The 20,887-nt window shown below is 39.3% G+C and overlaps 1 protein-coding gene across 2 annotated transcripts in view; it reads left to right on the top strand.

The window, feature by feature from the left end:
- Nucleotides 1-20,887, top strand: part of Cenpj (centromere protein J) — a 51,138-nt gene that overhangs the window by 1,597 nt on the left and 28,654 nt on the right. For both annotated transcript variants that reach the window (XM_048341674.1, XM_048341673.1), the window contains exons 2-7: nucleotides 9,760-10,266; nucleotides 11,651-11,774; nucleotides 12,953-13,252; nucleotides 16,038-16,149; nucleotides 17,861-17,963; nucleotides 18,086-19,718. In XM_048341674.1, the coding sequence (XP_048197631.1) occupies nucleotides 9,826-10,266; nucleotides 11,651-11,774; nucleotides 12,953-13,252; nucleotides 16,038-16,149; nucleotides 17,861-17,963; nucleotides 18,086-19,718 (2,713 nt within the window). In that variant the 5' untranslated portion in view covers nucleotides 9,760-9,825. The remainder of the gene's footprint in view (nucleotides 1-9,759; nucleotides 10,267-11,650; nucleotides 11,775-12,952; nucleotides 13,253-16,037; nucleotides 16,150-17,860; nucleotides 17,964-18,085; nucleotides 19,719-20,887) is intronic.

Genomic DNA, 20,887 nt, shown 5'->3' with positions numbered 1-20,887 from the left:
CCTTGAATCTTGATCCGACATACCTCAGCCTTCTCTAGTAGCTAGGGTTAATTGTGACCCACCATGTCAGATGGTGATTGTGAAATTTAACCAATATTACGAGGTTCATTTTAAAAAATCTTTTTGAGCTACAGGGGTTTGAACTGAGGATCTCAACACTTGATAGGCACTTGAGGCACTCCCTCAGATGTTTTCTGCTTTAGTTATTTCTATATTTTAGGTATGGTCTCCTTGTTTTCCCAGCATATTGAAGCAGTGTAGTTGTATGTGGTGGGGGCGGGGTGCTAACTTTTTGCCCAGGCTACACTGTACTGTCACCCTCCTATTTTACGCTTTTATGATTGTAATGACAGAAGTTTGCCATGAAGTTCACACCTTGTTTCTGTTGTTATAGACTCTCCTGAACTGCCCTTGCCCCCCTGGAATTGAGCTTCCTTTTTTGCTATGATGACAGGCATGTACCATTACACTTGGCTGGTGGTTGAGATGAGAACTTTTTTTTCCCTCCTAACTGGCCTTTCATTGTACCCAGCTGTAGGTTGATATAGGATCTTGTGAACTTTTTGCCCATACTAGCTAGCCTCAAACTGTGATCTTTCTGATCTCTGCCTCTGGAGTAGCTAGGATTACAGTAGCCTCAGGCTCTTGAAAATTTCTCTTATCATTTTCTAGTGGACCTAGTTATTACCTTTGTGGGGAGAGTTGCTGAGGATCAAACACATTTTTTAGAGCATATTACGCAAATGCTCTCCTGCACTCGTGTGTGTATGTATGTATGTATATATGTGTGTGTGTGTATATACAATCACTGATGAGGGTTAAGTGACCTTGCACTTGGTGAGCTAGTGGTCTGCCATTGAGCCACATCCAAGCTTGACCTTTTTTTTTTTGTTGTTGTTGTTCTCTTTTCTTTTTGGTGCCAATCCTGGGACTTGAATTCAGGGCCTGAGTGCTATCTCTGAGGTGTTTTGTTTTTTTTCCCCCTCAAGGCTAGCACTCTACCACTTTAGCCATAGCTCCACTTCTGGCTTTTTGGTAGTTAATTGGGGATAAGAGTCTCATGAACTTTCATGCCTGGCTGGCTTTGAATCACCATCCTCAGATCTCAGCCTCCTGAGTAGCTAGGATTACAGGTGTGAACCACTAGCACCCTGCTCGCTCCTTCCTTCCTTCCTTCCTTCCTTCCTTCCTTCCTTCCTTCCTTCCTTCCTTCCTTCCTTCCTTCCTTCCTTCCTTCCTTCTTTCCTTCCTCCCTCCCTCCCTCCCTCCCTCCCTCCTTCCCTCCCTTCCTTCCTAGGTCAGGCTGGCCTGGAACCTGCCCAAACTCTAGACTCCTTTCTTTACCTCTCAAATGATTGCATTATAAGTATTTCCTGTCATGGCTGGTTAGATTGTCTCATTTTATTTTGATTTTTTTGTTTGCTTTTTTAGCTTTTATTATAAGATGACATAAAAATTTACTTAACAGAAGTAATTTCATTACTATTTGGAGGAGGGAATCACCAACTTTTTGTGCAAACAATGCTAGCCTTTTAAGCATTAAGAGCATTAACTGCTTAAGAAATGACATAAGCAATAATTCTACACCTACATCTGCCCTAAAATAATCTATATTTTCTTTTTTTTTTAAATGTATGTGCACAGCTTTAGCAAATTAAAGCCCGCGAGAAATGCTGGAAACCCACTACCCAGCGGCAAAATGGGAGTTTACGGTAACTCCACAGGGAGTCAAGGAGTCTGTAATGAAAGCTGCAGTTTCCCTCTTTCCTATTATTTTTTAGCACAAAAATCAATGACTAAGAACTTAATACTGGATGACAAATCACATCCACATTATTAATTAGCCTCACTGGTAAACACATCTTAAAGACCAACCAAATCAGTATTTACATTTTATAAATTTCTGAAGACACCATTAGAAAGCTTATATATCTCTTTACTAAAGAAAATAGGGAACTGCATCTGATAGTAGTGGAATGAAATTTAAAAATAAACACCTGTATTCACAGCAGCATTGATCCTTTATAAATAAAGAATATGAAAATGCAACATCTTTAGAGGACAATAAAAAATTGAGGTGTTACTCAACCACAGTGCTTGGAGTTGGAATACAAACTAATTTGATTTTTTTTGACTTTTATAATCGTTGTTATAAAGGTGATATACAGAGGGAGTACAGTTACATAGGTCAGGTAATGAGTATGTTTCTTTTTGTACGATGTTACCTCTTCCCTCATTTCTCATTTCTCCCAGTTTTCCATCCTGTCTCCCACAAGTTGTGTAGTTCATTTTCAGTAGAGTCTTCAATTTGTCTCTTTTTTAACTTAATTTTTTTAAATTATAAAGGTGATGTACAAAGGGGTTGCAGTTACATTAGTCTGGTAAAGAGTATATTTTCTTTTTAAAAAACAATAAAACAGGGGCTGGGAATATGGCCTAGTGGCAAGAGTGCTTGCCTCATATACATGAGGCCCTGGGTTCGATTCCTCAGCACCACATATACATAAAATGGCCAGAAGTGGCGCTGTGGCCCAAGTGGCAGAGTGCTAGCCTTGAGCAAGAAGAAGCCAGGGACAGTGCTCAGGCCCTGAGTCCAAGCCCCAGGACTGGCAAAAAAAAACCCAAAAAAACAACAACAAAAAAACAATAAAACAAAACACAATGGCCTTTTCTATTTATTTTTTTTCTGCAACAGCAAATTGAGATTGACATTTGTGTGAAACTAGTGACTTACTTTCTATCTATTTTCCCACTATTCTGGTCATAATAGTAGTTTCTGTATCTTTATTCTTCAATGATGTGTTGTATGTATCATTTAAAATTTTAAAAAGTGAGCCAGGCACTGGTGGCTCAAGCCTGTAATCCTAGCTACTCAGGAGGCTGAGATCTGAGTATCAAAGTTCACAGCCTGCCAGGGCAGGAAAATGTGTGAGATTCTTATCTCCAGTTAATCACAGAAAACCAGAAGTGTTGTTGTGGCTCAAGTGGTAGAGCATTAGCCTTGAGCTGAAGAGCTCAGGGACAGTGCCCAGGCCTAGAGTTCAAGCCCCACGACCAAAAAAAAAAAAACAAAAACAAAAAAACAGTGGATGTACTTAATTGTCAGAAAAATAATTATGCCATGCTGTTTTGACATTCCCTTAACCAGCAAGGGAGGTGAAGAAGAGCTTATTCGGACGCAAATGTGAATGAAGAAGAACTGGAGAGGTCTTTGTGAGAATCTTGGTCTCTATGTTTTAGCTCCTTTGATACATTTTTAAATGTTAGTATAGTCATTGTTGATTTGATAGAATAAATTTTGTGGTTATAGCAAGAAAACTTTCCCATAGAAACCAGGACACCGTTGGGGGATGCCTTTTAGAACAACAATCATAGCATAAGCAGTTAATACAGCATTCAAGCCATGGTATATGAACTTATAATTCCCACAACTATTGGTACTCCAGGTACTGACACTGACACTGTATTTCACATGCATTCATTACAATCCCTTGGCAAGCAGTTGGCTGAGGTTTTCCATGTCCAGCTGAACACAGTTTTCTGTGTACAAAATGCAGTGCATTCAAACAGCATTCATAGTCTCTAAATCCACTGCTGAGTTATACATTTTGTTCTCACAATACCATAATAAATAAATGCTGATTGCAATTTAAATAAGATCACTAGAACTTTCACTTTTTGTGTAAACTGTTCATATAATAGTGTTATATGCTGAAAGACAAGTAAATGAGTAGATATTAGATTGTAGACATGTTTGTGCAGTCTGTGACATGGTATATAGTTGATCATGCTGTGGCTATGATATGTATTCTTGTCAAAAGAATAAAGTTGTACTGGGTGCTGATGGCTCATGCCTGTAATCCTAGCTACTCAAGGAGGTAGAGACCTGAGGATCTCTTGAGAGTCTGTGAGACTTATCTCCAGTTAACCACCAAAAAGCTGGGAGTGGAGCTGTGGCACCAGCCTTGGACAGAAAAGTTCAGGGACAGTACCCAGACACTTAACCTATAGAAAGCTGGAAGTGGAGATATGGCTCAAGTGGTAGAGTGCTAGCCTTGACTGAAAGAGTCAAGTAACAAGCCTGAGGTCCTGAATTTAAGCCAGTATTAGCATAAAATATATTTGTTGTTCACTTTTAAAATTTAATTTTAATTAGAAGTTCACTAAAATTCAGTTCACTAAAATTCAGTTCTGTAGTCACATTAATCATATTTCATATTTCTTTTTTTTTTTTTAGGTTTGAGACAAGGACTTGAACTTGGTATGTGACGCTTTTGTACATTGGCTCGTGCTTTACCAACTGAGACATGCCTCCAACTCCAAGGGTTGTTTCTTTTCTTTTTTTTTTTTTTTTTCCACATGCCCAGTAGTCTTATATGGCCACTGCATTGAATAGAAACAGGTCCATATAATTTTATTCTTCTGTCTTTATTTCTTATACATATTGCTCTGTCATTTACATTTGTAAATATAACAGTGTATCTTGGATATATTTAGTACTTTCAGTAAAAAGCATATTTGTTCTCTAACAGTTGCATATTTTGAGCCATCTTTCTTTTTTCTTTTTTTTTTGGCCAATCATGGGGCTTGTACTCTGGACCTGGGCAGTGTCTCTAAGCTCTTTAGCTCAAGGCTTATGCTCAGTTGCATATTTTGAATACCATCATCAGATGGTCTCCTGTTAATGGGCATTTAAGTAAGTGTTTTTGTTTAGTTTGAGACAAGGTCTAGTTGTGTGTCTCAGGCTGGCCTCATCCTCCTCCTAGCCTCCTAGGTGCTAGGATTACAGCCTTGTGTTGCCTTGCTCAGCTTCTTATTTTCAGTTTATTGCTAGTGATAGGAGTATAGTGTAACAGTAGTACAAATGCCTACAGGTAAAATTGCTAGGACAAAGTTTTAGTGTATTTATAGTTTGAGTAGATACTATTGTCCTGTTCTCTAGAAATTTGTACCAATTACATGCCAAACTAATACATTTTGAAAGAGTTCCTTTTTTCATCCTAGGTGTTATCAATCTTTAGTAAATCAGTATTAGGAAGAATGTTAGTGTTGTATTTTTAGTTTTTCAGTGGAGTGAAGTGAACATACTTTGATGATTGGCCATTTGTGTTTCTTCTTCTGTTTATATATTATGTATGTTTATTTTTTATATACAAAGTACACAACTAAATATGTTATTTGTATTGCTGTTTTTTTCGATTCCATTTGGATACATATACACACCAGGTGTTTTATACTGATAAAGTCTAGAATTGTGTTTAAAAGTAGTATGAGATGTCATTTCATTGTGGTTCTAGATTCTTTTTCCTTTCCTCTAGTGAAGGATGTCAGGACAAACCTGCTTTTATGTCTCTTGTTATAAGAAAAGTGACTTTGGCTGGGAATATGGCCTAGTGGTAAAGTGCTTGGCTCATATACCTAAAGCCCTGGGTTCGATTCCTCAGCACCACATATAGAAAAAGCCGGAAGTGGCACTGTGGCTCAAGTGGTAGAGTACTAACTAGCCTTGAGCACAAAGAAGCCAGGGACAGTGCTCAGACCCTGAGTTCAAGACCCAGGACTGGCAAAAAACAAAACAAGAAAAGTAGCTTCACCTTACTTTCCTGTGCAGCCATTGTTTCATTCATTTACTCTCCCCATAGCAAAAGTAGAGTTAAGTATACTCACTGTCTCTAATTGCTTATTCATTCATACATCCCCACCAGACTTTTCTCTCTTACCACCAAATTGCTTTCTTTGAAGTTCTCAGGAAATCACTTCTCAGCTTTCCCCACCTTTTATTCCTTAACCGCATTTAACATAGCTCTTTTCTCTTTGAAGCACATTCTTCACTTGGTTTCAAGGACACTCCACTTTTGGCTTGTTCTTTATTTATTGTGTGCATCTACTCTCAGTCCCTTGGTGGTCTCCAGTCAAGTGATCTCCATTCTGTGCTGAGGATGCTGTAGCTGCTTTGCCTTGGCTTTAGATTCTGTTCTAGTATACTCAGTTACCTCTACAAGATCTTTACTTGGATGACCAGTAGGCATCTTACAGTGTCTGAAATTGAATTTGGGAGAGTCACACTTTTTCTGCTGATGCGCTACCACTTAAGTCACACCTCCAGCCGTGCATTTTTAAATTTGAGCGTCTCCTGGAGTTTTCTACCTATGCTGGCTTGAATCATGAACCTCCAGAACTCAGCCTTCTTGATTAGCTAGGATTACAGGCCTGAGCTACCAGCACCTGGCTTAAATTTAACTCTTGACTTCTAATTCCTCAAACCTGTTTCATCCACAATCTTACCATTTCAATGAATGGTAACTGTATTCTTTTCTTGCTGAGAAAATTTCAAAGGATGGAGGAGAGGATGTAGGTGACCTTGGTAGGTTACTGGAAATGGAGGGATGGGTAGTAGGTTACAAAATGGATGTCTTCTGGTGAGGAATGGGAGAATAGTTTAGAAGTAGAAAAGTATACAGACTTTTTGTCTCTAGGCCTAGTGGTACAAGAGTATAGAGTATATATGTTCTTAGGGAAAAAAAGGTGAGGATTTTGCTGAGAGAGGACTGGTAATATTTTGACCTGGGCTGTTTATGGGATGGAGAGGGTAAAGCTTAAGAGTAAAATTTGGTTTAGTGTATAAGAGGTTTGAGTCTAAGTGATATAAGGTGGCTTGAAGCATTAGAGCTTCTGGTGTACATAATAGGTTTAATCACTTAATCCCAGAGAATCAAGGTAGTAATAGTGGAGCTTAAATTTTTTTTTCTTTTCTTTTTGGTTCCAATACTGGGGCTTCTCCCTCTTGCTTGACTCTTTCACTTAGCGCTGGGACTCTATCATTTGAGTCACAGATCCTCTTTTGGTTTTTTTGCTGTTTAATTCGAGATAAGGGTCTCACAGACTTTCCTTCCTAGGCTGCCATGAGCCATCAGTGTCTCTTGAATCTTACCTTCTCTGTAATGTCTTAAATATATCTGATAATTCAGAGTAACTGTTCTTTGGCATCCGCCAATGTAATTTTTTTTTATTGCTGAACATAATACTCTATAGTACTGAATTTTATTTATTTATCTATCTATCTATCTATCTATCTATCTATTTATTTATCTATTTATTTATTTATTTATTGCCCGTCCTGGACCTTGGACTCAGGGCCTGAGCACTGTCCCTGGCTTCTTTTTCCTCAAGGCTAGCACTCTGCCACTTGAGCCACAGCGCCACTTCTGGCCATTTTCTATATATGTGGTGCTGGGGAATCGAACCCAGGGCTTCACATATATGAGACAAGCTCTCTTGCCACTAGGCCATATTCCCAGCCCCCTGAATTTATTTTAAATATAATGTTCCAATTTGTTTTAAGTTATTCTTATCTAATATTTACTGAATTGGTTCATTTGAGAGGAATGATGTTAGCCAGATATCTTCCAGGAGCTCCTCAACTTGTTAGAGAGCAAACATGAAAACAAAATACTATTAATCCCGAGAAAAATGCTAAATAGTGAGATCTATCAGAGTATGTATGAGGGACTGCCTGGAGGATGAGGAGGGGTTGTGCCTACAGGGAGAAGGAACACAAAACATTCTGATAAAGCCTTGGGGTTGATGCTGGTGTTAATGGTAGTGATAACTTTTGTTCTGAAACTAGGAGAAACAAGTTCCGCACAAGAAAATTCTTAGTGTGGGTATTACTTGACATTGGTAATGTCTTTTTTTTTTTTTTTTGCAATTGAATAACTTAGATGCTGTCTTAAGAGGTGCAGTGTTAACAGATCTAGCAATTACATAATATCATTAGTAGGTTGAATGATTAGATAAAAAAGGCTCTTAGAATTTTTTTTGTCTACTTAATTTAGGTATTTTGAAGACAAACCAGGCAAACTATGCAGTTTAATGTCCAGTAATTTTAAAAAATTAATTTACTTTATTGTACAGAGGGATTACAGGTGATGTACAGAGTGATTACAATGATGTGAATCAGGTAATGAGTACATCTCCTTTCATACGGTGTCTTTGTTCCCTCACTCTCTCCCAGTCCCTCCCTCCCTGTTCACCCACTTCACCAATGTCCAGTGAGCTCCACTGCTGCACTTTTTACCCTTTTTCCCTCAAATTCTGTACCCTCTCCCTAACCTTCCTGAAGATATACACTTGAATATACCATATACAAGGAAAAGACAGAATCATCAAAAAATATATAAAAAATAAAAAGAAAAAAATTGAAGAGAAGTCCCTTATTTTCATATCTTGGAGTTCATTTTGATATATACACACATATATATATATTTATGTTAATATGAAGAGATAGATAGGTATTGCACCCTTTTGTTTCTCTCAAGAGTATCCTCTTTGGTCTCTCCTTGTGTGAGTATCTAGAATCCTGTATAATTTATCATATCCCAGTGTATTTTAGATCTAACTTCTGCATATCAAAGAGAACTTTTGCCATTTGTCTTCCACATATCAAAGAGAACATTTGCCATTTGTCTCTCTGAGCTTGGCTTACCTCACTTAACATGATTTGTTCTAGGTCCATCCATTTCCCTGCAAATGATGTTGTTTTATTTCTAATGGCTGTGTAAAGTTGCACTATGTACAGGTACCACATTTTTGGGGTCCATTTATCTATTGTGGGGCATCTGAGCTGTTTCTATATCTTGGCTTTTGTGAATAGTGTAGCCATGACCATGGGTGTGTAAGTCTCTTCATCATATCCTGGCTCAGTTCTCAATTCAGGGTAGAATGGTATGGCTGGGTCACAGGGAAGGTCTATGTTTAGTTTGTTTTTTGAGGAACCTCCAGACTGCTGTCCAGAGTGGTTGTACTAGTTTACATTCCCACCAGCAGTGCAGTAGGGTTCCTTTTTCCCCCACATCCCCTCCAACATTTGTTGCTGTTCAAATTCACAATGTTGGCCAATCTATCTGGGGTGAGATGGAATCTAGGAGGTGTTTTGATTTGCATTTCCTTTATGGCCCGGAATGAACATTTCCTCATGTGTTTCTTTGCCAGTCTTACCTCTTCTGAGAAGTCCTTCCTTGCCCATTTAGTTTTTTGAGCTCCTTGTGTATATTGGATATAAGGCCTTGTCTGACATATTACTGCTTTTCCCAGCCTGTTGGCTGTCTTTCTAGTTTAGTAACTATGTCCTTATCTGTGTGGAAACTTTGTTTTGATGTAGTTTGACTTGTCAAGTCTTTGTTCTATCTGTTATGCCCTGGGACTCTTCAAGAAGTTGCTACCTATGCCTATAAGTTCTACTGTTTCTCCTGCTCTCTCGCAACAGTTTCAAAGTTTTGGGTCTGATGTTAAGGTCTTTGATCCACTTTGAATTGATATTAGTGCTTGTTGTCGCTCCTGGGACTCAAACTCAGGGCCTAGGTGCTGTACCTGAACATTTTTCCTCACAGCTGCCACTTGAACCACAGCTCCAGTTCTGTCTTTTTGATGGTTAATTGGAAATAAGAGCCTGATGGACTTTCCCACTTGGACTGGCTTCAAATATTATCTAATTTCAGATCTCATTCTCTTGAGGTTATGACTACAGGTGTAAGCCACCGGTGCCTGGCTAATAAGCTTTTTTTCTTTTCTTTTTTCCTTATACTGGGGATCGAATCCAGGACATTGCACTTGCAAGGCAAGCACTTTGTCACCGAGCTACATCCCAGCCAAGTATATTTATTATTGACTAAATATTTTTGTGTTGGGTTGAAGTGTGGGCAGGTTTTTGGTCTGAGCATCTGATAGTTTTAACTAATTTTTTTGGTTGATTATTTACAGGTGTTGGAAATCCATAGGTCCTTTGGCTTTTCCATCATTTAAATATAATAGTGCTGTTAGACTAAAATGTTCCTGATGTCAAGCTCTACTGAGTTAAACAGTGGGAAGGACTTCGTACCTCAATGGATGACCAATCCTTCTCGGGCAGGGGTCATATTAAATCAAGGATTTCCTATTTTGGAAGCAGATGAAGAGAAGCAAGCAACTACCAGTGTTTCTAGCAGCTTCCCCATTAAAACATATTTTTCAGATAGCTTCGGCTTTATTAGTGAAGATGATTCACTTCATGAAGAACAGAAATTGGGGTCTGGCAGCTCCTACCAACTACAGCCAGAAAAATCTGAAGCCCATCAGATCTTTCCTGTACTTAAAAAGGGACGACAAATAATGGCTTTTCAGGATGCTCCTGAACTCCAGGAAGATAACAAGAGTGACTTTATGCCTGAGCTTGCAAGTGAATATAAAGATATGGCTTGTAAAGACCCACTTTTTAAAAAACTTGAACAGGTACAACAAGATTTGGCCTAAAATGTGTTTAGGTTATTGCAAGTATTGTAAGTTGTCTGTTCCAGTTCTTCTGTTTCTTTCCTCTTCTTTGAAATCTTCGAATTACCAGATTTTGCTTTTTGTCTAATTTAAAACATTAAATGAGTTTAATATGTGTAAGATGGAATTAAAATTTAAAGTTTTTTTTGATTTGTTGGTTTTGGTAGTGGGGCTTGAACTCTGGGCCTGGGTGCTGTCCCTGAGCTCTTCAGCTCAAGCCTAGCTCTCTTATCACTTGAGCTACTTGAGCTATAGCACCACTTCTGGTTTTCTGGAGGTTAATTGGAGATAAGAATCTCACGGACATTCCTATCCTAGTTGGCTTTGGCTTTGAACTGCTTACTGAGATCTCAGCCTCTTTAGTAGCTATGATTACAGGCGGGAGTCACCTGTGCCGGCTTAAGATAATTTCTTTAAGTTGCTACCTCATTTGGTAAAAACTAAGAATGAGTGAAGTTGATTATGTTGATTCCCTCCTTTTTTTTTGGCCAGTGCTGGGCCTTGGACTCAGGGCCTTGAGCACTGTCCCTGGCTTCTTTTTGCTCAAGGCTAGCACTCTGCCACTTGAGCCACAGCGCCTCTTCTGGCCATTTTCTATATATGTGGTGCTTGGGAATTGAACCCAGGGCTTCATGTATAGGAGGCAAGCACTCTTGCCACTAGGCCATATTCCCAGCCCACCTCCTTTGTTTTAAGACTCAGAGGATCTCTATGTTTTTTAAAAAAGGTTTTTATTAGTACACATTAGCTTTACATTATGACATTTCCACACATATGCAATGTATTCCAACCAGTCTCCCTCCCTGTGTCAGGTCTTTATTCTCTCCTTCCCCTCTTTCTAAAACAGTTGCAACAAGTTCCACTGTTTTATTTTTATATGTGCAAAAAAATTACTTGTGCCATATTTATTCATCTTCATTCTTTTTTTTTTTTTTTTTTTGGCCAGTCCTGGGCCTTGGACTCAGGGCCTGAGCACTGTCCCTGGCTTCTTCCCGCTCAAGGCTAGCACTCTGCCACTTGAGCCACAGCGCCGCTTCTGGCCGTTTTCTGCATATGTGGTGCTGGGGAATCGAACCTAGGGCCTCGTGTATCCAAGGCAGGCACTCTTGCCACTAGGCTATATCCCCAGCCCCTCCTTTTTCCCTTAATTGAAATAGCTGATGTCCTTCAGACTAAACTAGATTTTAGAGTTTTGGTATCAGGGTTACTTGCTGAGGGATCTCTCGCTGAAACTTTGATCAAGGGAGATGTAAGAAGGGAGATGGAAAGGGTTAAGACAAATGTAAAGGAGCTTGTGACTAAAGTGTAAAGCTAGTTTAATAAAGCAAATTTTACGTTTAAAAAGCTGAAAGAAGCACAACTGAAGAAGCAGGAACAACTGAAAAGACAACAGTTGGAACAACTGCAGAGGCTCATGGAAGAACAGGAGAAGCTGCTCACTATGGTGTGTGGGCAGCGCATGTGTCCAGGTATGTTTTGCATTCACAGGGCCACAGTACTGGGGCTTGAACTCAGGGCAACCACGCTTCTTGGTTTGCAGTGGGTGTAATTCATGCATATTTCCCATTTTTTCCTCACAAATTGTTCAGAAGATATATGTTAAAAGGTTGAAACCAATAGTTGAAATTGTGGCCTAGTGGTAGGGTGGTTGCCTAGCATGCATGAAGCCCTGGGTTTGCTTCCTCAGTACCTTATAAACTTATAAACCATATAAACTGGAAGTGGAACTGTGGCTCAAGTGGTAGAGTGCTACCCTTCAGCAAAAAAAGCTTAGGGACAGTATCCAAAAGACCCTGAGTTCAAGCCCCAGGACTCCCCCCCACCCCCCCTCCCCGCCAAAAAAAAAAAAAAAGGTTGAAACTGATACTCGGTGGGTCTCTGCCTGATCTTTTTAGTTTTGTATGCTGGGGATAAGGTAGATAAGAGATTAGGGGCAGTAACTATTTTGTTTTGTTTGTTTTTTGCCAGTCCTGGGCCTTGGGCTCTGGGCCTGAGCACTGTCCCTGGCTTCTTTTTGCTCAAGGCTAGCACTCTGCCACTTGTGCCACTAGCACAGCGCCACTTCTGGCCATTTTCTGTATATGTGGTGCTGGGGAATTGAACCCAGGGCTTCTTGTATAGGAGGCAAGCACTCTTGCCACTAGGCCATATTCCCAGCCCTGGCAGTAACTATTTTGTAAAACTACTTCCCATGTGTTTCCCATGCTGTGCTTTTTTTTTTTAACTAATAAGGAGAAAACATGACTTGTATCATCTTGGAGAATATATTGTGGTATGTGAAAGGATATGTCCCAGCCATCCCAGGGGACCATGTGGAGATAGTCTTGGACAGGAGAAGATTTATAAGGAGGTTTATTAGTGGGGCCATATCTCCCACGGGAGAGGGAGCAACATGGTGTCTGCACCTTATCCAGGTGGCAACTTCTCCAGGGCTAAAGGGGAAGTAGGTAGGTCTAGGACAAGGAGTTTAGGTATGAGTGGATGTGGGGTGGTGTGGGGTGGTGTGTGTGTGTGTGTGTGTGTGTGTGGTGTGTGTGTGGTGTGTGTGTGTGTGCGCGTGCGCGTGCTAACAGTATGGAGGTTACCACTAGATGAGGGAAAAGCTTGTAGAAAGAGCTCAACTTTGTTGATTTTTCTCTATCGTAAGGTTTGCCATTACTGCCTGATAATCAGAGCCAGAAGTATAGATCTTCCGAAAATTCAGCTCCTGTAGAGAAAGCCACAACCTTCTTGCCATCACATATCTACTTGGATCAAAGCCAAGACAAACCACATGCTCCCAGAGTTTTATCTGATGATGAGCAAAGCAACTTCTGCAGAGCTTCCCATCAAGATTTTATCTCAACTTCAAAAAGTACTTCTTCCAATTCGTTTTATGAGTCACAATATCAAGAGATGCTTGTAAAAAAGAATGATTCAAGGGAAGGAAACCATAGCTGTCCTGTAGGTGAGTTTGGTAACTTCATAGGGTCATAGAGTTGTCCCATGGAAAGAGTTTGTCTTTTGTTATTTCCCCCATCCTTTGCAATTTAATTCTAAGGTTCCTCTTGCTATTTAGCCACTGATGAATGGATGCTGGTGGGCTGGATCAGAATTTGACTTCTTTTTTTTTTTTTTTGCCAGTCCTGGGCCTTAAACTCAGGGCCTGAGCATAATTGTCTCTGGCTTCTTTTTTGCTCAAGGCTAACACTCTGCCTGCCACTTGAGCCACAGTGCCTCTTCTGGCCATTTTCTATATATGTGGTGATGAGAAATCTAACCCAGGGCTTCATGTATATAAAGCAAGAACTCTTGCCACTAGGCCATATTCCCAGCCCCCAGAATTTGACTTTTTGAGAACAAAAAGCTTGCTGTGACTTTAGACTTTGCAGGTAGCATGGGAATAGCAGGTTCTTCAGTATTGTTCATTTTTTTCTTTGAGAGCTTAGAAACTGTTTTAGGTTGATTGAATGTGTGATGTATTGAGGTTGGTAGAAAGAATGATCACTCATCAAAGAAATATTTTCTTGTCCAAACACTTAGGTTATCTTCATTGTACCTTTGTAGTTTCAGCATCCAGCACATTCCCGCCAGAGACCTGGTGTTCAGTGTTAGATGGTAAAAACAGATATAGTTCTTGGCACTTCTTCTGTATATTCTTCTAGTATGTGAGTGTGTGTGCGCGTGTGTGCATGCACGCACGCTCATGTGCTATATCACTAAGGCTTGAATCCGTGGCCTTGTGGATGTTAGGCAAGTGCTTTACACTGAGGTACACCCCCTAGCTAGCCTTAAAAAAATTATTCTTCCTGCCTGTTTTTCCTCTTTCCCTTTCTTTATCTTGTTGCAATCATGAATACTGTATAATAACATTGTATTCTTTTCACACTTAACATTGAAAATTTTTATTACTATAAAGCTGTATATTCTGTAGGTTTCATAGTCATGTTAATGCTTATCACTGTTAGGCTGTCTATCAAATAATATATTAGAATATATTCTTTGTGTAAGGCCAAGATTGTTTCTAGTTACCTAAGATTTAAAATTTCCTCTTGGGGCTGGGGATATGGCCTAGTGGCAAGAGCGCTTGCCTCTTATACATGAAGCCCTCGGTTCGATTCCCCAGCACCACATATACAGAAAATGGCCAGAAGTGGCGCTGTGGCTCAAGTGGCAGAGTGCTAGCCTTGAGCAAAAGGAAGCCAGGGACAGTGCTCAGGCCCTGAGTCAAAGGCCCAGGACTGGCAACAACAACAACAAAAAATTCCTCTTACTGTGTTTAATCTGTGGCTTTTGAGTAATTTGTTATGAACAATACAAATAACATAAAAGATGTATATACTTAGTATATACTTAGCTTTGGATACTTTTGTGCATAATGCCTTATTCCTAATTTTAGGGTAATTTACTGATATAGAGAGCTCAGCTGCCTTTGTCATTTTTACATAATGTAATTCCTTAATCTTTAATTTTGGAAAATAGTGAACATCCAGAAAAATTAGACGATCATACACAGTTAAAATTTTTGCTGTATTTACTTTGTGAATATATGTATCTATGTAGATTTATAAAGCTCTGTCTCTTGTCTAATTAATTTGCGAAATCCTCTTATTGAAAGTAATATGAAGGCATAGTCATTCCAAGTATTTTTATTATGTATCAAGTAAATATTAGAACAGTTTCTCCATATTTCTATAATACCATTATTTTCCTGAGGAAGTTAATAATTTCTTTTTTTTTGTCAGTTGTGGGGCTTGAACTCAGGGCCTAGGCACTGTCCATGAGCTCTTCAGTGCAAGGCTATTGCTCTACCCCTTGAGCCACAGCTCCACTTCGGTTTTCTGGTGGTTAATTAGAGATAAGAGTCTCACAGACTTTCCTGTCCGGGCTGGCTTTGAACCATGATCCTCATATCTTAGTCTCCTGAGTAGCTGGGATTACAGGTGTGAGCTACCAGTGCTCAGAAAAATAATTTCTTAATATTTAAATCATCCTCTCTACAAAAATCTGTGGGTTTATGTTTTGTGTGTGTCATCCTGGGGCTTGAACTCAGGGCCTTGTGCTGTCCTTGGGCTTTGTTTTGCTACAAGCTACTGTTATACCACTGAGCCACAGCTTCACTTACAGTTTTTTTGGCAATGGAGATAGGAGTCTCACAGATTTTGCTGTATGGGCTGGCTTTGAACTGTGATCCTCAGATCTTACCCTCCTGAGTAGCTAGGATTCTAGGTTGGAGCCACTGGCACCTGGCTTACAAAAGTGTGTTTTAAACTTTTTATTTTTAAATCAGGATTTAGTCAGATTTGTGCATTACATTTTGTGGCTATAACTCATTTGTTTTATTCATTCTTAGCGGCCCCCATATTAACTTTTTGAAGAATGTTAGCTGCTTAGTTGGGAGATTGTAGTTTCTCTATCATACTAAAGAAATCCTTTAGTTTCTAAAGTTTTTAGCATGTATTATTTTTTCCTCCTTCCCTCTCTCCCTCTCTTCCTCTTTTCCTTGTACCCTTCCTTTCACCTTTCCTTTCTTCCTATTGAACTTAGGGCCCTTAAGGTCAGTGAGCTACATTCCTAGCATTACTTTTAATTATATATATGTAAATATATATTACATACACAAATATGTATACATACACATGCGCATATGTATTAGGTATATATGTATTTGTATAGTAACTTGTAAAGGTCTCATGTCTTAAGACTTTTATCTGCCTTTTTAAAAACTAAATTGTTCCTAATTTTTATCCTAGGAGAAAGTATTTCATCATGTTGGGAGAAGATGCTGGAACAGACTGAAAAAGGGAATGATAAAAATGTAAAAAAAAATGGTGATTCCTCAGAAGTTGTTAATATTGAAGAGAGGTACTAGTCATGTGGAAAGTATTAAGAAACATAACAGCTTAATATACCTAGCCTTTATTGTTAAGCACATTCTTTGAAAGATACATACTTTTCTTGTTTTCACTCATATGCTTGCAAGCATCCCTATATTGTCAGTAACAGTGGAAGGTCGAGAGATAGGTCAATTCAAATAACTTTCCAATCCAGGTGTTTCTTTGGTCAGAATTTGTGGCACACATCTGTAATCCTACATTTAGGAGGCTGAGGCAGGGAGTTTGTGAGTTTGAGGTCAGGCTGGGTTATATTCTGGATGAGAGGAAAATTATATCTCAGAATCTCATTTGTTGTTATTTGTAAATTATGATTACATAAGTACTCTAAGCCACAGAATTAAAGAATGCTGCGGCAAAGAAAAAGTAGCTTAACAATGTTTTTACTTTCTCACATATTAAATTTTTTATTCTCTGTTTTTCTGCCTATACAGAGGTTTGAACTCAGGGCCTTGTGCTTACTTGGCTAGCTTGCTCAGTCAGTGTTCTACTAATTGAGCTACACCCCAGCCTGGCTTTTTACTGGTTATTTTGGAGATGGAATCTCAGACTTTCTACCCAGGCTGGCTTCAAATCTTAGTCCACTGGATCTCAATCTCCTAAGTAGCTACAGTTACAAGCGTGATACATTGGTGCCTAGCTTGAATATTTTAATATGTGTGAAAATATATTTTAACAGCAGAAATTATATTTTAACACATATCACACGAGGCAAATTGATTTATACTATGTAGTTTAGGCTGGCACCAAACTTTTGGTGGTCCTGATTCAGCCTCCTGAGTGTTTGGATTATAGTTGTGCACTACCATGTGAGGTATAGAGTGTGGCTTCATTAACATTTCAAAGGACCTTTCTTTATTTAAAAATATGCACTTAATTTAACATATATTTTAAAGTTATATGTGACTATATGAATCTAAAAATAATAAAGTTCAGAAGGGTTCTTGATTATTCCTAAGTCATGTACAAAATATTGTATATTGTTATTTTGGAGGATGGTAAGGAATTATAGTTTCCATTAAATTCTTAAAAGAGAATTTGTGCCAGGTGCTAGTGGCGCATGCCTGTAATCCTACCACTCAGGAGGCACAGAGCTGAGGATTGTGGTTGGAAGTCAGCCTAGGCAGCAAAGTCTGGGAGACTCTTATCTCCAAGTAACCACCAGAAAGCCAGAAGTGGAACTGTGACTCAAGCGGTAGAGCAGTAGCCTTGAATGAAAAAGCTCAGGGCCATTGCCCAGGCTCTTGAGTGAAAGTCCCAGGACTGGCACACACAAAAAAATTGCAAGAAGATTATTTATTTATTTATTGGGACTGGGCTTTGATCTTAGGGCAATCCTTATTTAATTGGTGGTGCTGGGGTTTGAATTTAAGGCACTTGTTAGGCAGGTGTTCTACCACTTGAGCCGTGCCCTAACTTTTGATTTGCTTTAAACATTGTGTGTATATGTGTGTGTGTGTGTGTGCACACGCGCGCCCATGTGCTGAGAATTGAACCCATGGTCTTGTGTATGCTAAGCATGAACTGCTAGACTACTGAGCTGTGTCCCAAAGTCCCTGTCCCAGACTGAAAAAGGTTGGTTTTTAGTGTAGTAAAGGGTTTCTTTAGGAAGCCCTGAGTGTAAGTTATTTATATGCTGATTTGTGTGTTATATATATATATATATTTTTTTTTTTTATTAGGCCTATTAAAGCTGCCATTAGAGAAAAGAAACAGACCTTTGAAGACTACTTAGAAGAACAAATTCGATTGGAAGAACAAGAACTGAAACAAAAGCAGCTAAGGGTTAGCAGCATTTGTACCTCTTAAATTATTCTAATGTTTTAGAGAGTTATAACTTGCCTAAAAATAACTCTGAGATTACTTAGATATGTCAGAATTCATTCAATGTTGTCCTTTTGTTTTAGGAAGCAGGAGGACCATTACTAATGAAAGCTAAACCCAAACAGCCATTCTTAAAACGAGGAGAAGGTTTAGCCAGGTTTACTAATGCTAAATCGAAGTCTCAAAAAGGGAAAGAAGATAAAGTAGTCCCTAACCAGAGCACTTCAGAGGAGCAGCATGTGTTTAAAGTGGACAGACAACAGTGCCAGCGGAAAACTGCTCTTATCCATAAAGAACCAGGTGCAGAGAACGCTAGCGTTAAGAAAGACAATAAAGGTGGAGCCAAGACTAGTCCTGTCATACTTAATCAGAAACCAAGAGTGCCCAGGAATAATAACAGGAAAAGTCTCTCTCCATCAGGATTGAAAATACAGACAGGGAAGAAATGTGATGGGCAGTTGAGAGACCGGATCAAATCAAAAAAAGCTGACTCTAATCATAAAGAAAATGTACCTGAGTGCACAAAGCTCTGTGATGCCGATTCCAAAGTATGGCACAAAACACAGGGGAAAGACAGACTTTCTCCTTCATCAGGACTGCTGAGCAGTGTGGCTTCTAAGAGTTTGATAGGTGAGACTATGAAGGAATCTGAATCCTTACTTGACCTTTCTCTTCAGAAAAAAATGGAAAGTTGGGAACGGGAAAAAGTAAAGGAAAACTTGGAATTAGATGAATTTTTGTTTTTAGAACAAGCTGCAGATGAAATTTCATTTTCTAGTAATTCCTCATTTGTACTGAAAATCTTAGAAAGAGATCAGCAGATCTGCAGAGGTCACCGGATGTCTTCAACCCCTGTTAAAGCTGTCAAGCAGGAGAAGATGCCGCAGGCAAATGTGAACAGTCAGAGTGACCACAGTGAGGATTCTGGCCACCAGGCTGTGTGTGAGAGTAAGAGTGAGTGTGAGGTCACAGCCAGACCACTTGCTTCAGCATCCTTACCTGGTGGTTTGAGAGAACTGTCTTGTAAAGTCAGTGGGAAAGCCTTCCAAACGGGCACTTGTGAAAACCAAAACTGCTGGGATGTGAGCGATGATGAGGGTGTTATAAACAGTGACAGTAGCACTGACTCTGAGCAGCAGCTTGATGTTACCATAATACCATCCACCAAGGATAGAGAAGGAGAGCTCAGCCATAGAGAGGAAAGTCCTCAAGTCTGTGATGGCAAGGGGCCTTTTAGTGATACCAGAACTCAGGAAGATAAAAGGAGGGATGTTGACCTGGATTTATCTGATAAAGCTTATAGCAGTGATGAGTCTATCCTAATAGAAAGCCAGAAAACTAAAGTGTCAGAGCCCTCAAGAAGGCCTTTAGCACTAAGTGTAAGTAAAATTGATTTTGATGATGAAAGATCTTGGACTGACCTTGGGGAGAATTCATGTGAACATAATGTTATTCTTGAGGATGAAGCCATTTATGGGACACCCCAGACACACTACCCTAATAGGAGTGAAATACATGTCCCGGAGAAAACAATCAAAAGGAAGGTTGCACCAGTGAAGAAAGGAGAAGACTTCAGCAAGTCTGGGAGGAACAGAAGTCCCCCTCCTACATCTGATCTGATGTTGAAATTCTTTCCATCTTTAAAACCAAAACCCAAATCAGATTCACATGTAGGCAATGAACCCAAGTTAAACAGGAGTCAGGACCAACCACCAGGTCAGTCAGAGCATTATAAAGTATGTATCAGTATGTTGTAAATGTAACAGTATTTATCATTATGTTGTTAAAATCTGCACCTTATTACTCAGTAGAAATGAATGGAAGATTTGTAGACTATTTTGTGGTTCTAAGTAATGTAATGGGCACTAGTATAAGAATACGATGATATTATCCTTCCTGGTTTCTTTTTTTTTTAATTTGTGGGGGTGGGGGTGAGGTCTTTTCTTTGGTGTTCTTAGGCATTAAGCCCAGAGACTTGCACATGCTAACTAGCCACTCTATAACTGAGCTACACCTGTAGCTCCATAGCCTTAGTTCTTTTTTTTGGGGTTGGGGGGTGGGGGGCAGTCCTGGGCCTTGGACTCAGGGCCTGAGTACTGTCCCTGGCTTCTTCCTGCTCAAGGCTAGCACTCTGCCACTTGAGCCACAGTGCCACTTCTGTGAGACTTTTATCTCCAGTTAATCACAGAAAAAGCTGTAACTGGCACTGTGGCTCAAGTAATGCCAAAGGAGCCCAGGGACAGCATCCAGGCCCAGAGTTCAAGCCCCTGGACTAGCAAAAGAAAAGTTTCTATCCTTCCCTAGACCTGGTCAGAGTTCCTACATATGAAGTATAAATGAGAGTATGTAATTCCTTCATAAAACGAAAAAATGCCTTTTAAACACTGTCCTGTACCTAATGATGAAACTTTTAAAGATTGTTCTAACATTCACATCTGCCTCATTATGTTTATGGCTATATAGTATTCATTTGATATAATGGACTTCTCAAATTCATATTGAAAAACCCCTTCCCATTACATTGTTATATAAACTCTGAATACCAAGCAGAACATGAGATATTTTTAAACTTAAATTATAACTTAAGCTCTTTAAAAAATTTATTCTGATATTAAAAGTAATATTTGTTGAAAGTTTAGAAGCGTAAGCTGGGAGTGGGTGGCTCATGCTTAACCTAGCTACTCATTTTGAATGCTGAAGTTTGAAGCCAATCTTTAGTGAAAAGGTTAAGAGAATGCCCGAGTTCTTGAGTTTAAGCTCCAGTACCATACAGAATAGTTTGAAAGCTTAAAATAAAATGAAGCAATGCTGTTCTGAGATATTTCTTTCTAGTTATTTTTCCCCTATATATTTAAAAAATGATTATGATTTGCTTCATACTTTAA

The sequence above is a fragment of the Perognathus longimembris genome, chromosome 3 (assembly GCF_023159225.1).
Source record: "Perognathus longimembris pacificus isolate PPM17 chromosome 3, ASM2315922v1, whole genome shotgun sequence".
Taxonomy (NCBI): Eukaryota; Metazoa; Chordata; class Mammalia; order Rodentia; family Heteromyidae; genus Perognathus; species Perognathus longimembris.
The sequence above is the reverse complement of the archived record's forward strand: the minus strand, read 5'-3'. Positions and strand labels throughout refer to the sequence as shown.